Below are 20,045 nucleotides of genomic sequence, written 5' to 3'. Positions count from 1 at the left end.
TTCACTAGCTAAGTTTTCTTCTCAAAACCAAAATTCCCTCTTTCATAAGCATCCTAAAAACTAATTTTTGGAATTCTTAACAGAGTCTAAAAAGATGGACAAGAGTATCCAGTGAAGTCTAACATCATATAAGGCAGGTTGTTTTAATTAGATAAAACAGACGGAGCACGTGCAAAAACTTGACAACCCAGTAAAATTTTCCTACTGGTATCAAAATCCACATCATTTGCACAGCATCACTCACTGAAAGGCATTTCTCTTGTTGTCATGAAAATCTATCTTATCTCTAACTTCCAGATGAGAATCTAATTAGCAAGCAGTTATAATAAACATTTAATCAAAACTTTCATATGCACAAATTAGTTGAATATTTAATAATTGTACATTTTTCCTCATCCAACCACTAACATACAAAAACACTATAAGGACCATTTGCAAATACACAGGTTGACTTTTGATTATGAATTATCAAAATATTTTAAGTATGCAAACTTGAAATGTCTCTTTCATATTTGCACTACAAGACAGAATATTCCAATTGCACCTAAATAATTCCAGTGGTAATGGCTAATATGCTATGATTTAAAGTGTGTAATAAACCCCTAGGTCTCATATGATCTTGACTTCTGAACCATTTCTAAACCAAGGAATTAAAGATCAACCTCTAGAGCTCATTCATTTAAAATAATCTGGGAGATAAATTAAAAAAAGGTAGTTCCAAAAAGGCTATGTTGCTGGAATATTCCCTCAACCCACATGGCCACAGCTAGTTCTCACTAGCCAGCCACCTGTGAGAGTTATCAGTTTAACTCTCCCACCCAAAAGATCTTCTCTGATCCTCTACTTTAACATGTCTTTCATTTTCCTGCTTAAAAACATAAATAAAAAACCCCACAAATTATAAAATAAATTGTGTTTATAAAGTGTCTTACCTTCGCTCATACAAAACACTCGAAGGAAAGCCAGAAGCTGAGCAGAAATTGGAGGCTCAGTGGAGTGCAAGGCAAAAACACTAGAACTAATAAATAAAACAATCAAACAACAACTGTAAATACAAGTTCTACTGTGGTAGTTTTGAACTTATTTTAATATAACTCTCCCTGAAGCATACCAAAAATCCAATGTTACAAAAGTTACTCTTAAAAAAAAATTAGGTCACTAATCTAAACTGAAGAAAAATTCTCCACCGGAAAAGAACATTTTTTTCTCCCCAATATTACACTTGCAATGATTTTTATATGGCTTTCATAATAAATTCATGAAAATGCTATGTTTCACATCTGCTGCTCCTAACTGTACCCTCTGGACTGAAAAGACTAAAGGAAAATGCTCTGGTTCACATACTGAGCATCATAGTATGTCTGCAAGCGATAGGAAAGAAAGGAAACCCATGGATGGCTTCAAATTAATCCTTGCTCTATTTTTGTTCAAACGGTTATTAAAGCAAAGATTTTTTTTTTCACCCCCCTATATATGGTCTAGATGATAATATAGCTCCTAGAATTTTTGCAAATATTGTTACAGGGACTTTAACTTGCTGTACAAACAGGAGGGATATATAAAGCTGTACTATGATAGTTTTCTCAGGTTTAATATGCAGACACTACTGGACACTACATGCTTGGAAATGTTTAAAAGAGCCCAGTTGATTGTGTTTTACTTACGTTGGGATACCAGCACGAGCTAAGACCTCTGCCTTCATAGCATACAGCCTGTCACTTTTACTCACGCCAAGCTTTATTTTCACTCTGTCATGTGAATTATTATCAAAGAAAAAACCACTGTGGATCACAAATTCAGCGTTTGACCGAGTGCCATAAAAAATGTAAATCTAGAAGGATGAAAAGAGAAGTGAAGGGACAGGGAAAAAAGCTTAAGATCAACTCATAAATCTGACACAATTTGAAAGTTATTTCCTGAAAGAGTTACTGTTCTGCAACAAAGTACAAGGTATATTTGATCATATAAAGAAACATACTTTCTTTACTGCCATTGATTCAAATGCTATAGAGTATGGCAATAAACTTTAGAGGTATGTAAACATGCCCATATAGTAGAAATGGCCTTTGAAAGTAGAAAAATGGTTTATTCTACACTTTGCAAAAATGCTTTCCTTTCCCACACTCTTATAAACCAGTATTTGGAAATAAGCTCTTGAATACTCTTGAATACTCTTGAAGTATTTGGAAATAAGCTCCTGGGCCTTCAAACATCAACAAAAAGTTTGAGATAAGGAAGGTCCATAAAAGTTATTAATGTTTTTGGGGTAATTTTCCCCGCAGAAGTTTACCCAAAGGAATAACTGGATTTGCTTTTAGTTATATATAAAGGTAGCCTATAGGCATGAACATACCAGAACACATTGCACACAAATGTGACCTGTGTTCAGCCATTATCGATTTTTATGTCATTTTCTGAACAGTGTTTCTAAAGCAAATGCATTACTTTAATTCACATTAAGATACAATACATTCCTAAATATAATCTGCAACAAGTGTTGAATTGAAAACAAATAAAAGGCAGATACTGTACTGGGCAGCAGAACAACCAAAGTCAGGTGCTTTTGTAGCTTATTACTTTTAATACCTGAAAAGAACTACTTTTAATTGAAGTTTTTCCTTTGCTAGCCTTCACAGTAGTGGGAAAGCGCCCAATGAGGATATCCAGTCACTGATTTTCATACAAAAAATGTAGATACTTAATAATCTTTTTTGATAGCTACTTCAATGATAAGTTTGGTTGAAAAAGTAAAATTTAGAGGGAGCAAAAATGCACATCAATAGTACTTGGGTATTCACTCAGTTTTTCCACTCAGGGGTAGGGTGCATGAAGTACGTGGGATATCAGGTCACAGCGGGAGATGTCTTGCCTCCTATGAAGGGGATATTTTCTCTTTTGTTTGATAAGGGAATTATTTGTCACAAAATAAGGCAAAATGTTTTAACAGTTACAGAATTCCAACTGATTCTCTTAGTGACTGTTTCCACATTCCTGTCTAACTGCTGGAGGAAAGCACAGTATTTACCTAACAGCTAAGAAACATTAATGATGCATTTAATCTCTTCTTTCTAAATTTTAAGATCAGAAATATATGCTCTAAGTAGCAAATGCTTAAATGTTATCTTAAAAGTCTAGTAAATGTTACATCATAACACACTAACATGATGAGTGACCTGCTTACGTATGGCCATTCTCTTCCTCTGAAAAGGCCCTTCTTTAAAATGTTCAGGAAAACTACAATAAGTAAAATGTCAACGCAGTTCTCTATTTGTAAATGTAATGTAAATGCTAGATAATCAGAACATACAGTTCAGTTAATCCAGGTGTTCAAAGCAAGTTTTAAGCTATAGCAATATATCTCATGTTATACTATGAAGTGCTATCGGGCCACAAACCCCTTACACTGTGAGGTTAAATACAAAAAAAGCAAGTTAAACAGAAAAAATGTTTAGTTCAAGGTATTTTATAGATTGTGAGGATGTTTGATGCCTCAGATTCCTTAACAGTAAAAGATCATTTATGCTTTCTACTGAAATTGTAAGGAATAACATCATAGCATACTGAAAGATGAAGGCACATTACAATTAAAATGTTTTAATGATGTCAATAATTCACAGTTAAAAATTTGTACAGAAACAAGCAAACAAAAGAATCTTATCAACAGCAGATGAAGCAAACCACTGAAGTTACTGAAATAGAGGAAGCTCCTGTAACTGAGAGCAGCCAGAAAAGCTATGCAACAGATCTACTGTTAGCTGTGGAAAATTCCAAATCAGATCATTTGTGAAAAAACTGTGGACCCCTTTTAACTCATCACACTGGCACTGGAAAAACAGCAAATATTTGACTACCATAACAAATTACAGGAACAATACACAAAAAATACTATCACTATGAACCACAGTATGGCAATGAGGTTAATATATCTCCGGAAAGTCATATTTCAGAAAAAAATTCAAACACATCTCTGTTCAAAAAGAAGATAACAAAATAAAAATCAAAATATTATAAAGTGTGAGACTGGCAAAATCATACATAAAAGGGAATAAGTCAGAGACCAAGATATAAAACACCTGAGGATGTTTTATAACCAGAATCTCTTTTTGGCCATGCTGACTATTATCAGGACACAAGTGGTACAAAAAAATGGGGTGCTGCTGCAATGAGGGTCTAAGCTGGATGCGACACACAACACTGGAATAGCTCTATCAGAGACTTCCTACAGCCCTGGAACCACCATCTTCAACACAACACTTGACAGAAGATACTTTTGGGATTCATTAGAGCTTCTTAGCTGTTGCAAACAGAACACCAGAATCTGAGCTGTTCCGTGCATCTTTGGAGACCTTACAGTGCACAACATAGATATGTTTATATCTACCACCTTCACCACTGTCTATTTGAGTATGAAGGGGTGTGTTTGTGTGGGTGCATACACAGCAAAAGGAAACATTCTTAGGCACTTTCTCATTTTCACATGCACAGGGGTGCACCACAGGTAAAAAAGACTGACATCTATATTGGGGAACACCTCTTGTTGAATAAAGATGGATAAGAAACATAAAATGACCAAATTATTAAGAATCTATAACCTGCTTTGAAGACCAACTGAGGTTTCAATCTAAAATACTCTCATCTTTTCTCTTGGGACATGGGGCTTTTATTTTCTTATCCAGAATAACAAATTCAATACCTCTACATGTGTGTTTATTAGTGATTAAATATTTCACTTAGTTCTCTAAAACAGAAGGAATAACCATGGAATCAAACTCTCCTAACACTGAGATATGCCAAGCGATAAAAAACATTTTATTCTTAAAAATCCTGCATTTACTTAGTTTGGTAGCATTTTTGTCAAGAATTACACAAGTACAATAAAATTTGACTGCAACAGGGCTTTACCCACACCTCTATGGTCTTACATTTTTTGTGCAAATTTCAGTTGCAGATTAGCAAAAATGCTAGAGCTATCAATGTTTGACATTAGCTATCTAGTGGATAAATACTGGGGCATACTCACTGTCTTTCTGTCAAGGTAGCCTACCACATGTTAACATACTCTGCATAAAACTTCATTAGAGAACAATTAAGTAGATAATTGTTCAAGATACCTGTTCTCCAGCCTTGAAGTCTTGAAGTGCTACACATTCACATCGGTCATCTTCTAAGTTGTAGCCTGTAGTAATCTATACAAAAAAAATAATAATAATAATAATAAAAGCATGTTCAATATTCTGTATTTCTCTCTTCCACAATGACATTAGGTTGTCCTTATTGGAAACAGATATTTTCCCTGTGTAAGATTCCTAAGTAATACTTTCTTAACTAAGAACGCCAATTTTTCCCAATATTAGAGAAGTCTAAGAAAATCACTTACCTGACGTAAATGTAAGGCTCTGAGGAAAGCACTCTCCATAGACTATGGTCAGTCATATGTTAAACCCAGAACCTTCTTTAAAAACGTTCTTGAGGTTTAAGCGTACCACGGGCAATGCACCATGTGTTTTGTATTCTGTTTTATCCTTCAATCATTGGCCTATTTTTGACCTCTCCCAATGAAAAAGGATTAGGTAACTATGGATCTTCAGGGAATACCATCTTTAGAGATTTAAATTCAATTGCAAAAAAAAACTTTATCTAAAATTAAGTGACACTCTTAAATTGGTAAAAATAATTTTCTATCCAAGTGGAGTAGACAATGGAAGAGGACAAAGACTTCTTTATAAGTCTGTATATACTTCTCTTAAAAACAAAAAAAAAGACAAAACACAAATCTCTAAGTTCACATCAACAAGTAAAGCCAACCTAAAACGTAATACTTTTTTTAAAGACTGACATACAGCATGTCCTTGAAAGTATTAATCAAACTTATAGATACAGATGCAGCTGGAAGACAGGACAAAGCCCCAGGGAAAGCCAAGGATTCTCCAAGTGAAAGTGTGTTTCTTCGCAGGCTGCTTCCTACATGAATTTGGGTAGACACCCTGCCTGGATGTTGTAACCCAAAGAGAGAACTCCGTCGGTTACTGTGAGAGCTTGCTCGATGGTTTACATATTAATAGTTTTACTCTGCTTGCATAATGAAACGTGCAGCTGGAAGTCAAAACAGGGCTCTCAAAGTGACCACGGGGAACTTGCCTGAGACAAGGCAGGCCCAAATGGCAGCCACGAGCTAGGCCGGGCCTCAGGGACACTTACATAACTGCACTGATGTGGAAGCTACCACTCAGGATCTGTTAAAAGCATGTGTGGTGTGTCGAGATGAGGAGAGAACATTGCAGTCATGCAGTGTGGCCTGCAAAACACTGACAGTAGTGCTTCTCCAAGGCATAAAGCCCTCTGCAGCCCTTATCCTGGACTGAATAATCTTTAATTAAAACATACCATGTAGCAGGCTATCTAACCTGATGTAGAGATTTCAAGTGATAGACAATTTGCCCTCATTATTACAAATATACCTCCCAAGTTCAAATATAGTCACCTTCTGAAAAATTGCATTTTCTACTCAAAAAGGTAACTCTTGGTAGCCTTTGACCCATCCTGCAAATTTTTTAGTGCATAAACTCAGTGAAATATTTTCAAATGAGAACCCCCTTCAAGTCTTTTGAAATGATTGTGTAAAAAAAAAAAAAAAAAGGAAAAGAATTTCAAAGGTTGGAGGCATATTGGTAACATCTTAGTATCTATTAAGGATTTTGTAAGTTGAAGCATGCCTCACTAGACCACTTTTTTGGGGGGGGGGGAGGGGGTAGGGAAGAGAGGGTGTCAACAAAGAAAAAAAAAAGAAAAAAAAAGACACTTTTGATGGGCTATAAAGCATAATGAGGAGCTATCCTCCTGATTCCTTTATTTTAATAGTAGCCAGGCAAGAAAATAAACAGGGAGTTACTCCTTTTACCACATGAGAGCTTGACAAATTGCAACCCTTCAGTTTTCTTTTTGAAGCAGCCTTGATTTCCAAGTTGGGTATAAAGCATGCGACAGCCTACTGGGTCAGGGATTAAGGACAGATCCAGCCCAATAGGTAGGATGTAGTTTATTCAAAGCTCTGGCAGAACTGGTAATCAACCTCTGACTGTCAAAATACAATCCCGCTAAAGAATAACAATGAGAAATGCATGAAGACAACCATTTTGATATAGTTCTTAGAGGCAGGTTGATCTAATTAATAGTGTCAGAAGCAAGAAAAAGCTGGATGGACCTGGTTTCAGTTAAAACCCAGAGAGCATTTTTTTATCTAGCTTGTGGAAAAGGGCCCTATGGAACAGAGTGAGAACAGGGGTACGTAATAGCTGACTGACCCAAGAAACATTTCAATCCCACCTCTGGAATCGCCTAGCCAGTGGCATACTCAACACCATTCTTCACTTCTTTCTTTCATGCAATGAAAGACTACTTATTTGCCGTATTTTAAAGGTACATGCTGTAATTAGAGCAGCACCCACTCTATAATAATAATAATACAGATTATAACACAGACAATTAGCTTAGTAGCTTTTTCCTAGTTTTACTAATGCAAGTAAACTATCAGGCAACAAAAATGACTTAATAGCTTTTCTTAGTCCATTATCAATACTACTTCCCTCATGAATCTATAATTTTAAAACAGTTTCTGTAGAAATAAGTATTGAAGAATAAAGCCTATATACACATACAAATTATTTAGGCCTTTCCTCCTCTTTATTTAGGATATACTTAGGCATGAAAGAATGCTTACAAGCCTTGATATACTACTGCACTAGCAGGTTTGGCTCCAGAGGCTGGCTCCATACCAAGCCCATTGTTAAGGAGCATAATAAAAAAAATAAAAATTACTTTATCAATTTAAATACAAGTTTGAATGATTAAAATAAAATAACTAGCTCTTCTTTTTATATGGGTTACTTATTTTTCCCCTCCCAGGACTTTAATTTTCTTCCTCTTTTCCTTTAATCCCAACTTTGAAAGCATTCATTAAGAGCTGCCTAATGAATACAGGCAAGTCTCTACAAAAGCATGTGAAAGAGATGCCCAACAGGAAGAGGATACAGGAAGTATTGACGCTTGCAGCTAAGACATATACTATAAAAACATACATTTCTGAAGTATAAGCGATTTTATTTATATCAGAGGTTCAAATATAAATTTTGTGGCTAAATCAAAGTTATCAGATTGTGTTAACAGTGAAAGGCAAGAATCACTATTAGAGAATAACATAAACCACCTTTCGATAGGGGAAAAATAAAACAAAACAAACAAAAATACATGCAACTTACCAGCCTAACCTATCCCGCTGCATTTGCTGTAGATATGGTAACAATAAGTCAGAATATATGTATTATACCAACAATGCCAACACATAGTGCCGTCCTAACACTCAGGTCAGCTCTCCAGATTATTTGAATTATACTGGAAATACAATTTGAGGGTATGAATCCTGAAGCTGGTGGTCTGCCACACACCACTGACAAATTGTTCTCCTAAGGCTTTCCATTTCCTCAGTTCAACATTAAGCTTGTTAATGAAATCAAGACCTCGTCCTCTGAACTAGCTCACGTAAGCCAAAATGTCAGCAGGTCTGACTTTCTATATACATATGTCACCTTTTAAATGTTTAATATGCCCTAAAGTAGTATTTTTGCATTGTGTTTCTTTGATGTAGTAACAGATGTACTGTTTTTGTTGAACTAGGCTTTGTTCTCACTGTTGCTGTCTCCATAACAAGGCTCTTTGGGCATGGTTAGGAGAACAGGCAGTATTTCTTAGTTGCAAATTCCTAATCAATTTCCCTAGTGGGAGGTACAAGAGGCAACCTCCATCACTGTCTGCTTTCATATTCTCAGTATAAATCTATCCAGTCTCGTGAAATTTTTGTCAGCCCCACCAGAAACAAAACTCTACGTCAGAAGATTCAAACTTGGTTGAGAAAAAAAAGAAGCACATAATTAAATTTTTTTTGAAGTTGCATACTAATAAGAGTATATGATACAGATGCATAAAAAGCTTGCAATCACTTCCAGAAGTTTTCAATAGATGAAGAGAGATCTCAATAAAAAGACATATATATTTTTAAATTGACATATCTTTAATATGATAGGTTAGTTAGTTTAGGGTCATTTGGGGAGATAAAATATCCGTTTTAAGGAACATAATGAAATGTTGAAAGGTTTAATATTAAAGACCTCATGCTTCCCAGTAACATGGAAAAAAAATCCTTACCAATCCATTAGTATGATTACACATGTCCCATAAAGGTATTAGAGCCAATGTAACCCGGGAACCATCTTCTGTTGGAATCTGGTTCTGCCGTGTCATAACAGATGAAACTGCCCATCTGAAAAAAAAAGTTAAGAAATTACAAGCATATTGTAGGCGCAATACAACCATTTACACCAGGAGTTCACATATTTAGTTTTCTTAAACATCCCAGACTAACGACAGCAATAGCATTAGCAGATAACACCACATGCAAAAGCAGCAGCAGGTCCTGGCTTTATGAATTCCCAAATCGGGACTGCAACAACAAACCGGGCCCCGCTCCCTTGTCTTTCGCTTCCCCCTCATTTACTGCACGCAGCCCTCTCATCATGTATCCCCAAAGTGGGGTCAGCTAATCCTGCGAGCTTCAAAGGGTTCACAGCCACTGCTTGGCAGCAGCAGCTCTCATCTATGTGCAGACTCTCGGAGCCAGGAGGCGTTTTCCCTCCATCTCCCCAAAGCGCTTGGACACTAAATGGATTGGAACTAGTGTCATCGCTTGGCACAGGTATGAGACCTTGCTAAGCATTTGCCTTCTATTGGGTACCTTGGACTTTGATCAGCATTGCTAAATTGTCTACTTAACAGAATAAGGGAAAAATACACCCCATTCATCTATCTGGTGAAAAATATGAAACAAATAAAAGATAGTTTAGGATAGGCAGTCATCAAAACCTTTCAAGGTCAGGTTAAGTAAATGAAGTATAAGCTACCTATTCAAACACTCTTCTGAAAAGCTCCAAGTTTCAGTATTTTCAAAATATTCTTGAAATTTCAACTTTATTCTACTTCAGACAAAAATGAATAGAAGATGCCATGAAGGCAAATTCTTAAAGTTTCGCTATATTTTTGCTTTAACAATTAAGTATTTGCAGGGGAGGTAGGGCAGAGGGAGGGACACGGAAAGTAAAAAGACATTATCAGCAGAAGGTCAAAGTAACTTTAACTCCCACAGAATCCACTGGTGTAAGTGTTGAAATACAGAACTAGACTTTCACAGGATTCCAGATTGCTTAAATCGCTCATCAACTTCAGATCTAATCAAGTTAGAAGAGTGGATCACTCTGTTATACAAACACTATTTGAAGCATATCAATAAAGTAAAAGCTGGCACATGCCTGTGTGACACTACAGGTGAAGGTGGTACACCTTGGAAATTTCGCTTTGATAAGACTGACTCAAAAGTAAACTGTACAGAAATAACCCTGTAAAAACTCATGAACACCTTTTACATACACTGTTTTAATCACTTAACAAAATTAAGGTTATCTTGATTATTCTTACTTTAAAGATGCTGTAGGCCAACCCCTACAGCATCTTTAAGTGACACGCATGCTCCACACGAACAAATCAAGTTCTTCGGCTCTCCCATCCAACAGCCACTGTAAATGTTACTTTTCAACATTTTGAGCTAATAAAACCTTTTATTAAAACAAAACAAACAAAAACAGTCCCGCACTATCTACTGAATTATTTTCTTTGAGAACAACCAATTGCCTTACTAATCTCACACTGTGTGTGCCAGTTGACTAAATTAACTGGTCATAAATACTGCTGCTTTGCAGCTATTAAAATCTGCGTATTTATTTCACTTCATTTTTCATTAAGAAAGCATATCAGTACATTTAAATTTTCAATAACAATAGGATTCTCCCACCAGTGAAGAATTTACTAGGCCCTACAGCTCACTAAAAAAAAAAAAAAAAAAAAAAAAAAAAAAAAAAAAAACACACACCACACCACAATATATATATATATTAAAACACAGACAGACCAACCTGTAGTCATCATAAGTGAAAGAATCCTTTAAGGGCAGTTTGCTGGCATTAGGATGGGTCTGGGAAAGGCAAGTTTCAGAAAAAGGTGAAAAGAGAAAGAAAACAGAAATCAGTCAGCAGAATTTCATTATTTAGCTGCCTAACAGATCCTAACAAGAGCCAAATGAAGCAGGAGGCGTCCAGCCGCGCTACAGAGGGATCATCATGCTATTATGCTCTCATACATCACTGTCAACTTAATTTGTTGTGCCCAGCAGCCGCCATAAATCTGTTTCTTCATATTTCAAGACTGGAACCCACAGACACCATACAAAAATAACAAAATTTAAGGTGGACTGAACACAAGGAGGTAAAACAAAGCATAAACCTCAGTGCTGTGTTGGGGGAAGAAACCAAACAAAAAGCACATATTAGCCGTAGCCAACTTGGAGTCTCTTCTCTGAAATATCAATAACATGATATAAATGCAAAAGAAAGGTATTCAGAATTGTCACTACTTCCTTTATACCTGTAAAGGTTTTATTCATAGAAGTTACGCTTCACATCAGAAATAAGACAGCTAAAATATTTAAATAATTTGGAGACAGATATAGGTTGGAGAATACCCTTGTTAACCCAGCTGCACATACACCACTCTGAAAGGTGAATAACTCCATTTTATAAGACATATTCTAGATATCCTTAACTAGCAAAATAATTAGTCTTTACAAAGACTTTACAATTGTATCTACGAGTTTTCTGATAAATTAGTTTATTAAAAGCTGCAAAAAATACACGTAGCTTTAAGCCCAAATTGACATGATTTCTCAAGGTCAGAGCTTAGCCTTTCATAAATCGAAAGATAACAGCATAACTTTTAATCTTCAGTTTCTGTCAAGTCTCATAGACAAAGCGATAGTGTTTTTTTTCTTCCCTAAAACACAGATGAATTTTTGCATAGCTTTATCTTTGCAACACTGTTAATGCATGAAGCTACATGTAGTGTGCAGTTTTTTACTCTTGATGCATTAGCATCACAAGTGCATGGTAATTTATCATTTCTCACTGTAATGTACTTGCTGGCAATGTGTGCAGGACAGTAGGGGATGAGGTAAAAGTGGCTCAAATCGTAAATCAATTAGAAAACAAAAGCTTGTGCTCAGTGAGCAATTTTAGGCAAATTATATATTACAAAAGACTGCCAATTGGGTGTTAGGTCCCAGGTGTCTGCCCTCCTCCAACCCCTCTAGTTAACCCTTTGAATGGACTTCAGAAACATGTACAAAGTTAAAATTTGAGCAACCGCTGCCCCTTCCCTCCCTTTTTCAGGGAGGGCTTTGCATTTTTCTGCGTGGTTTTTATTCACACTGATGATCTGGATGTTGCATAACAGACTTCCTCGAGTTTAATATTAGCGGCATATTTTAAAAATGTTTTTTTCTTCACGTAAAACCATTCAATACAAAACTAGAACTGAAAACCAAAACAATTTATTTCAAGAGACATCATCTCTTGAAATATAAAGATGTGTGTATATAGACAGATATAGCAAAATACATAGTAAAGCAATAGTAAATTGGAGTTCAGAAGCAAGCATAAAATCTTGGCTTTCTACTGGAAATAACTCTAAAAAAAGAAAAGGGAAAGAAAAGAAACAGATCCCCTCTCATTATTCCTTTATGGGAATGTAATCTCAATTTTTATTGTCAAAATTACTAATCTGATAAGCTAGAAGTAGCTTTCTACTACAGAAAGTCCACACGGGTAGAGAAACATCCAAAGCCAACTGGTTTTGCTTTAAATGTGTTAAAACATTTGTGGGTTGCATTTCCATTAACTGTGAGAAGCGGGAATCACATCCTGCACCTGCAGTTTTTAAATAAAATGCATGAGCAGAGAAGCTGCATTCTTAGAAATGCGTTCCTTCTAGGTTCCTTCCATTTCCTTGTAGTCCATGAACTTAATTTGCCTCTTGCTTAGCTTCACTGCTCACAAAACCGCATTTCCCCATGCATTTCATGTTTGTATCTAAAGACATTGTTTTAGTAAAACTGCGCAGATATTTTCGACAACTCTGCTGCTGAGGCTTCCTTCAGCTTCCTTCACTTCCCCTTCCCGGGATTCACGGCTCATCAGCGTGGTGCTAATGCCACCTTCTGGTGCTCACGCGGAAAAGTCACCGAAATCCCACATGCTACTTCCAAATATCCCTTTGGAAATGCAGAAGACATCCTTGGATAGCCAAGCAATCCAACAACTCTTCAAAAAGTCTTTTCCTTCTCCCCCTGCTTAGAAAAGCAAGTTTTGGAACACAAAAATTAAGAAAATGAAACTCCTCCACAACAGCTTTCAGATGTTAATCCCCGCATTCTGAAATGCCATTTTTTTGATATTTTACCTTTAGCATAAATGGATTCTGATGTAGTTTAAATCGAGGGTCCTAGCAAGTTTATCACAAGACCAAGGCCTCAGGTATACAAAGAGATACCCGCATCCTTTTCCCTTCCGTCTTTCCTCTCTCCTTCCTCTTCCCAAACAAGAGATTACAGGAGAACTAATTATTTTGCAAACAGCAGTAAGTGCTGTGGTTCTAATGTACTGAGAGGCATTACAGAGAATACAAAGGGCTCGATAATGCAAAGGACAGTGACCTTTACTTCAAAAGCTCTTAGACTCAGCACAGGCCATAGGCACAGACTCCATCAGAGTCCAGGCAGGGAGCACCAGCCGACAGTCTCAACCCTACCTTGGAGCAAATACCTATAGAAAGCAAAGAACTATAGACGTGCTGCCATTATCCTTGTGAAGAGGGAAATCAGTATTAAATGTAATCGTATGGGGTTTGTGCTCAAGATATCTCATAACTGCATTCTGCAATGACACTAATTGTTCATGTGACAGAGGCTGTTCCTCTAATTAGTCCTGATGTGACAGTGGAGCCCCATGTGCAAAGACTCTCAATTCTGCTCAAGTGCTTGGTTACCCCTTCTTCATTTGCAAGCCTGGGATATGCAGGGTTTATCATATATTGACAGAGTCCAGAAAAAATACATGCAAAAACACCAGTAAAATCAAAATAAAGGATAAAATCTATGGTCTTTTATTATAATACACAAGGTAGAACAAAACTGCCGTCTATGAAATTACCATATTTATAACATTCCATAATACAATATTCTAGTAGCTATTTTAAAGTTAAGATACTCTAATGTCAGCATATTTGATCATGTTAGATTTCTGACTTGAACTATTTAAGTGTGTAACTTACCCTATAGATTACAAGTACCTGAAGACACACAAAAAAGAACAATATTCTGATTAAAAAATTGATTTAGTATGCAGCTTCTCTTTATAGTCCCTTGGTAAAAATGAAATCTCCCTAACAAACACTTAATAAAACCTGTCAATATATCTAGAAAGAAAAATGACACAAATGCATTAAGTATTAAATACCCTTGAAAAAAGTCACATATTCCATGAATTTTTGATGTACTATCTTGACATTAATGTAAAACCTTGATATTTATAATTGACAGATATTTAATAAAGTATAGAAGATGACTGCAGCATAGCATACAAATTGCTCAGGCTGATCAAAAAAGATACAGACGTATTTAAACTAAACAAACATTTAATATGTAAAAAAAACAGATCTAGCTTTTATAGGTTCACGCAGCTAGGTCTCTACAGATTAGCTATAAAATATGACATTATCCAATACATGAACCCTAATTGTAACTTACCATATCTGTACGAAATAGTTTCAGAAAGTTGGGAGGGGAAGCTTTAAATAAAAAATGGGAACATGAAAACGCGAATATATTCATTTAGATGCAGGTCCTGACATCCTGCTGGAACAGTTATTATAAAGAACAAATACCATCTATTTAGTTACTCTTTCTGTGAAAATATTGTCAGAGCTGGCAATCAGGGTGGTGACCACTGCAAAAACAAATAGTAGCATACTGAAATTCATTTGCGGCTTGATGCTGCTATACAAAAAGAAAAAAAAAAAAGAAAAAATGAAAAAAAAAACAAAAAATAAGCTTCTTCCCTTTTAATGTTGTAAGCCTTGAGACATTTGGAGGATATCTCAAAATAACTAGAAATATTAAAAAGTAGCAGTGATTGCTGCCAGATTGTCTGTAGCCACTGTGGAAAGAGACAGACTGTTATTCTAGTCACCTAAAACACTATCCTACTAGAAGCCAGTTATGCAGTATGGCAACCATAGACAACTAGGGAGGGGCCGGGGGTGAAGGAGAAGGGGGGAAAGAGAGGAAGGAAGGAGGGAGACAAAAAAAAAATTAAACATTTTTCTCCTTTTGGGAAGTCCTAATATTCACAGACTCATTTGTCATGGGAAACAACAACTCCCAGTGCCCCCTTGCACTTTTTATTTCTTCACCATGTTTTGTGATGGACATCACAAGATTAATCTCACTGGAAAATCTCTTGAACGCCCAACTCCTCCTCATTTGAGGGCACCTGTTTTATCTGGACAGCACGAAGGCTTCACTATAGACAGCGTGGGTGGGTGCCCTTTTCGCTGAGGAGCCACCACAGCCTTCACTTCTGCTATCTCCCCTACTAGGGCAGCAGCCTCCTGCAAGAGAGCAGCAGACTCCCGGGGCACTAACCCCCTACCCTACCTAGGCACAAAATGCCAAAGCTCCTCTATCAGCGCTGCTACCTCAACAGGAGAATTTCCATCGAAAGGAACCTGAGATTGGCTTGTTTATCAAGTGATGCACAGGAGAATTCTAACTACTGAAACATGCTACAAAATTTGAGTGAAGAGGTAAAATTAGAGTTCAGTGAATATCGAATTTGTGTTCCTATCTATGACGCTTGTAGAGTATAAAAATATATTCTGCCATGAAGTCATATTGGCCAGTCTATTCCTTGGTATTATTTGTTCTTGTACCCTTCAAGTATTCCCCCCAAAACTTTTATTTAAAAAAATAATTGGATAACTAAATATGATCAAATAGTTGCTTTTTTCTTTAGTATAATTAATACCTTTATGCTGAAATAAATGGAGTCATCTACTACTTCACTGCTATGTGTAACTGAAAAACAAACAAACAAACAAAAAAAAACCCAATAACACATTCTTAAGCACTTGTGTACCCTAACGCAGCACTGTGCTTACACTTCGGGCATGACAGACACCCGTCTGCTGGTTTCCCCTCTTTGCAGACACAGAGATAGCTGGAGTCTCGTGAAAAACATTCCAAGTGCTCACAAGCCCAGGAGAAGTAGTGGGCAATAAGTGCATCAACATTACTGAAGGAGATTTCAATATGCTCAAATACCTCTTGTGTAACACTGAAGCGAAGACGCCTTCATTCCTGCCTCAGAAAATCATCGTACCAAGCGCCGAGATTATACCGAGGCCATCACCCCCGCTCGCAGCCCCCGAACACTAAGGGTACTTGAAACAGTTAAAGCCCAAACCAGTTTTATCTTCCACCTTGTTAACTTGCACTCCTTTGAACATGAAGCCCAAGGGTTCGTTCCTTTTGACCAAACAATTTTTTCCTCGCCTTCTTTGCGGATTCTCCCCTTTCCAGTGTACTCATTAACATGGGAGATTTCGTTATGCGCCTAGTTGGTTGCTACTGATGGTTTCAGGCCAATGTGTAGGTGTATGAAAACACAAACATGCACCACATACACACTTGCAGGGCCAGAAGCAGGAAGATCTGTCAGCTTTTGCTGGTTACTGTCCCTTTCCTCGCGCTGGAAATCCTTTGAAGCGGCAGCCTTGAAGAGAAATTCCTCTCTGTGGAGCTGCTGAGGCTGTAACTGCCCTAGAGCTAAGTAAAATAAAGAATTCAGAATGGAGGAACCTAGTGATCTACAGGGAAACAAGAGCTCCCTTCTTCTATTGGACATATGCTGCCTAACCTAAGGAAAAGCAAGTACAGTGTACAGGACAGGAGAAAAAGCTAAAGATTATTTTACTTTGTAATATAGTTTATGACTACAGGGGCATGCTTCGGAATTTCAAAACAGTTTGATTCATTAAAGCTAGCAATTATGTCCACAAACCTACATTAGTATGTGATTTTCTAAAAGATTTGAAAGATCAGCCTACTTTGCAAAACCTAACAGAATGAGGCTCAAAATCTGAAAGGTAACACAGGATTGAAATTACTAAAGAGTGAGTAAAAGTGTTATTTATGTCAGCAAATTTATTTGTTTTCCACTAATGTGCACAGAAAGCACTGCTGCACACTACTGTGGGACTCAGGTAGTAGGAGTTGTGCGGAACGGTGCACTGGAATTTATCTACACAGTAATTTTTCCCCCATACCTGCCATGTGCAAAAACTGCATTTATTGAGTGAGGTGGCACCACAGACCACTCAAATCACAACATCAGCTGCTAACTCTACGGTCTGAAAGATTAAGAATCTTGAGCAAAGAGGAACTTACCTCTTTACTTATCTGGCTGGACACACAAAAAATATTTTCAACCAATTCTACTACAGACATGTGGGATCTCTTTCCCTAAAGGAAGGAAGATAGTGGCTGACTCCCAAAATTTCCATCTTCATCAATTCATTTACAGAATATTTCTTTGTTGTACAGAATTCAACACACCTCATTGGCCTTTCCTTAGAAGCAACTCAGATACAATGTTTATATATTAATAACCAAGTTTCCCACACCTTTTCCAGGCCCTTCACAAAATTCAGAGCATCGTGCACATCGAGGAGGGGTGGGAGGAATGAAGAAGGAGAGCACTCTGGCTGAGACTGGGCACACTCTGCAGTGCCACCTCGTGTGTCCCCTTCTCCCCATTCCACCTAACAGAAGCACTAGATCCATAGCTCCTTCAGGAAATCTGCTCATGAAATATATGTCCAGTGTTCATGCTGAGCCTTAGATTGATGGATTCAGCTCTCAAAGGTACAATATGCCAGCCACTGTAAAGAGGTTTCTCACAAAGGTCTATGCCTGCCTATCAGGACATTTAATTTACTCTTTAGGTTTCTCCTGAGGAACAAGGCTTAACTTGCTCATTTTCTTCAGCGTATAACACAATGATGCTTCATGCACAAATTCATCACAAAGCTCCACAATTAATTCAGTGAATCGCAAGCCACAAATAAAACGCTCTAATGGAAAATACAAAGCGAACTGCTTTAAAAAGACGGGGACCAGTATTTCCTACTCACAACCACTCCACATCTGAAGGGTTTTCTAACCAGCATTAATATTATGCATTACAGCCAAAAGTGTCACCTGTGATCTGAGTACTCAAACATACAGATAAAACTCTGCAGCCACCAAGCTGAAAGCTTCAATCATGATGATGACGATGATGATCTTGCAACTAAAGTGTAGCACTTCAGAGCTGACACAGTATATGGGGCACAGTAAGTCCCAAACCCAGATATTCCAAGGCTACAACAGTACATACACACTCCAAACTAAAAACTTATCACTTCTTCTTCAACTTCCATTCAAATAACAGTACAAGAAAATAAACTTTGGTTCACTTTGCATCATATCCATCTCCTACTGTGTTGAGTATTAGCACTGCGTCTGATTGAAGAGGATAATCCACTTTGTAATTTAGTTAAATTACTAATTTTAACAAAGATAAGTCCCCTGTATAATTTTGCAGTGCTTAAAGAATACATCCTTGGAGTATTCCATTCTAAGAAACATCAGCTTGCTATCATATTTTAAATTTATTGAACATTTATAACTGCTGTTATATCAGGAAAAATATTAAATCTGCTCAATAAGTACAAACTTTAAATGAGGAAGTACACTTGTAAGTGCATGATGATCTCCCGGTGTCTACTGAGGCACGCACTTCCACAAAAGGCAGCGACAACATCCCTAGGGATAAACTCAACTGCTCCAGAAAGTGCAACTCAGTTAAAAACAAAAATAAAAGCAACTCTGTACTATTGCCTGTAAAAGCAAATGCTTATCTGCAGTCTCACCAAGCAGAGTGGTTGAGAAACCTATCTTTCAAAAAAAAAAAAAAAAAAAAAAAAAAAAAAAAAAAAAGTCTTGAAAGACCATAATGCTAACAAGAGAACGTGTTATTCCTCCCAAACGTGGTTTAAACTCTGCAGAAACAAAATTTGTTTAGTGCTGGCATATAGGTTTTGAAGTATCTCTCTCTCTCTCCAGAGGAAAGAGGGCATTTAAGCTAGCATGACAGAAATCCAAGCCATTCAGAAACTAAAATAAATTAAAGTCTACTGGTTAGGAGGCCTTAACTAATGTCCAAAGGTGACATCCACATTCAAAAAAGAAAGTTTAAAACTGCTGCAACAAAACAAAATTTACACTTCTAAAATCCTGCTTAGATTCAACTGGAAGTATGCAAAGCCCCCAAAACGCTAACCCCTACATTCTGATTTTAAGACATAAGGGATACTTCAAGTGGGACGTGCTCCGTGTTTTGCTCCAGGTCAGCTGAGCCCAACGGGTGCCTGGCGGCTGCCTCCGGCCCCCAGGACATCTCCGTATGTCCTGCCACCTTCTCCTTGGAGGAGACAGGGAGCGGCTGGCGGAGGAGCAAATGCTGCCCAAACACCCAAGCACCTCCTCCCACCAAACACCCAAGCACCTCGTCCCACGGCACCGGGGGCTGCTCTCCTGTTGCAGGGCAGCCCAGCACAGGCTGGGGGCAGAGGACAGCAGGTCCCCTGCCCAGGCAAGGCCCGAGCTGCCCCCAGGTCGAGAGGGACAGGAATCCCGGCAGAGCCCATGGCTGCTGCCGCGGTGGAGAGAGGAGCCCGCAGCGCCCTGGGACCTGCTGCTGTGAGCGTGGCCAGGAGCAGGACACACTGAGAGCAGCACAGATATGAGAATTGGGCTCTTGCCTGCAAAGATTAATCCACCTCACAGGAGGTACAGGAAATGTTACAGTATCATAGAATCACAGATTCCTTAAGGTTGGAAGCGACCTTTAGCGACCATCTAGTCCAACCCCCGCCCCTGCACACGCAGGGTCACCTACAGCATGGGGCACAGGCTGCGTCCAAGCAGGTTTGGAAGATCTCCAGAGAAGGAG

The 20,045-nt window shown here is 37.7% G+C and overlaps 1 protein-coding gene across 1 annotated transcript in view; it reads right to left on the bottom strand.

Moving 5' to 3' along the window:
* SETD3 (SET domain containing 3) overlaps positions 1–20,045 on the bottom strand; it is a 55,820-nt gene that overhangs the window by 3,996 nt on the left and 31,779 nt on the right. The window contains exons 7-11 of the mRNA XM_026050432.1: positions 11,016–11,074; positions 9,199–9,313; positions 5,112–5,186; positions 1,665–1,831; positions 933–1,018 (exon numbers count right to left, since the gene is read on the bottom strand). Of these exons, the coding sequence (XP_025906217.1) occupies positions 933–1,018; positions 1,665–1,831; positions 5,112–5,186; positions 9,199–9,313; positions 11,016–11,074 (502 nt within the window). The remainder of the gene's footprint in view (positions 1–932; positions 1,019–1,664; positions 1,832–5,111; positions 5,187–9,198; positions 9,314–11,015; positions 11,075–20,045) is intronic.

This window comes from Nothoprocta perdicaria, unplaced genomic scaffold (assembly GCF_003342845.1).
Source record: "Nothoprocta perdicaria isolate Ctin4 unplaced genomic scaffold, notPer1 scaffold_69, whole genome shotgun sequence".
NCBI lineage: Eukaryota > Metazoa > Chordata > Aves > Tinamiformes > Tinamidae > Nothoprocta > Nothoprocta perdicaria.
This window is presented reverse-complemented; position numbering and strand designations above follow the sequence as displayed.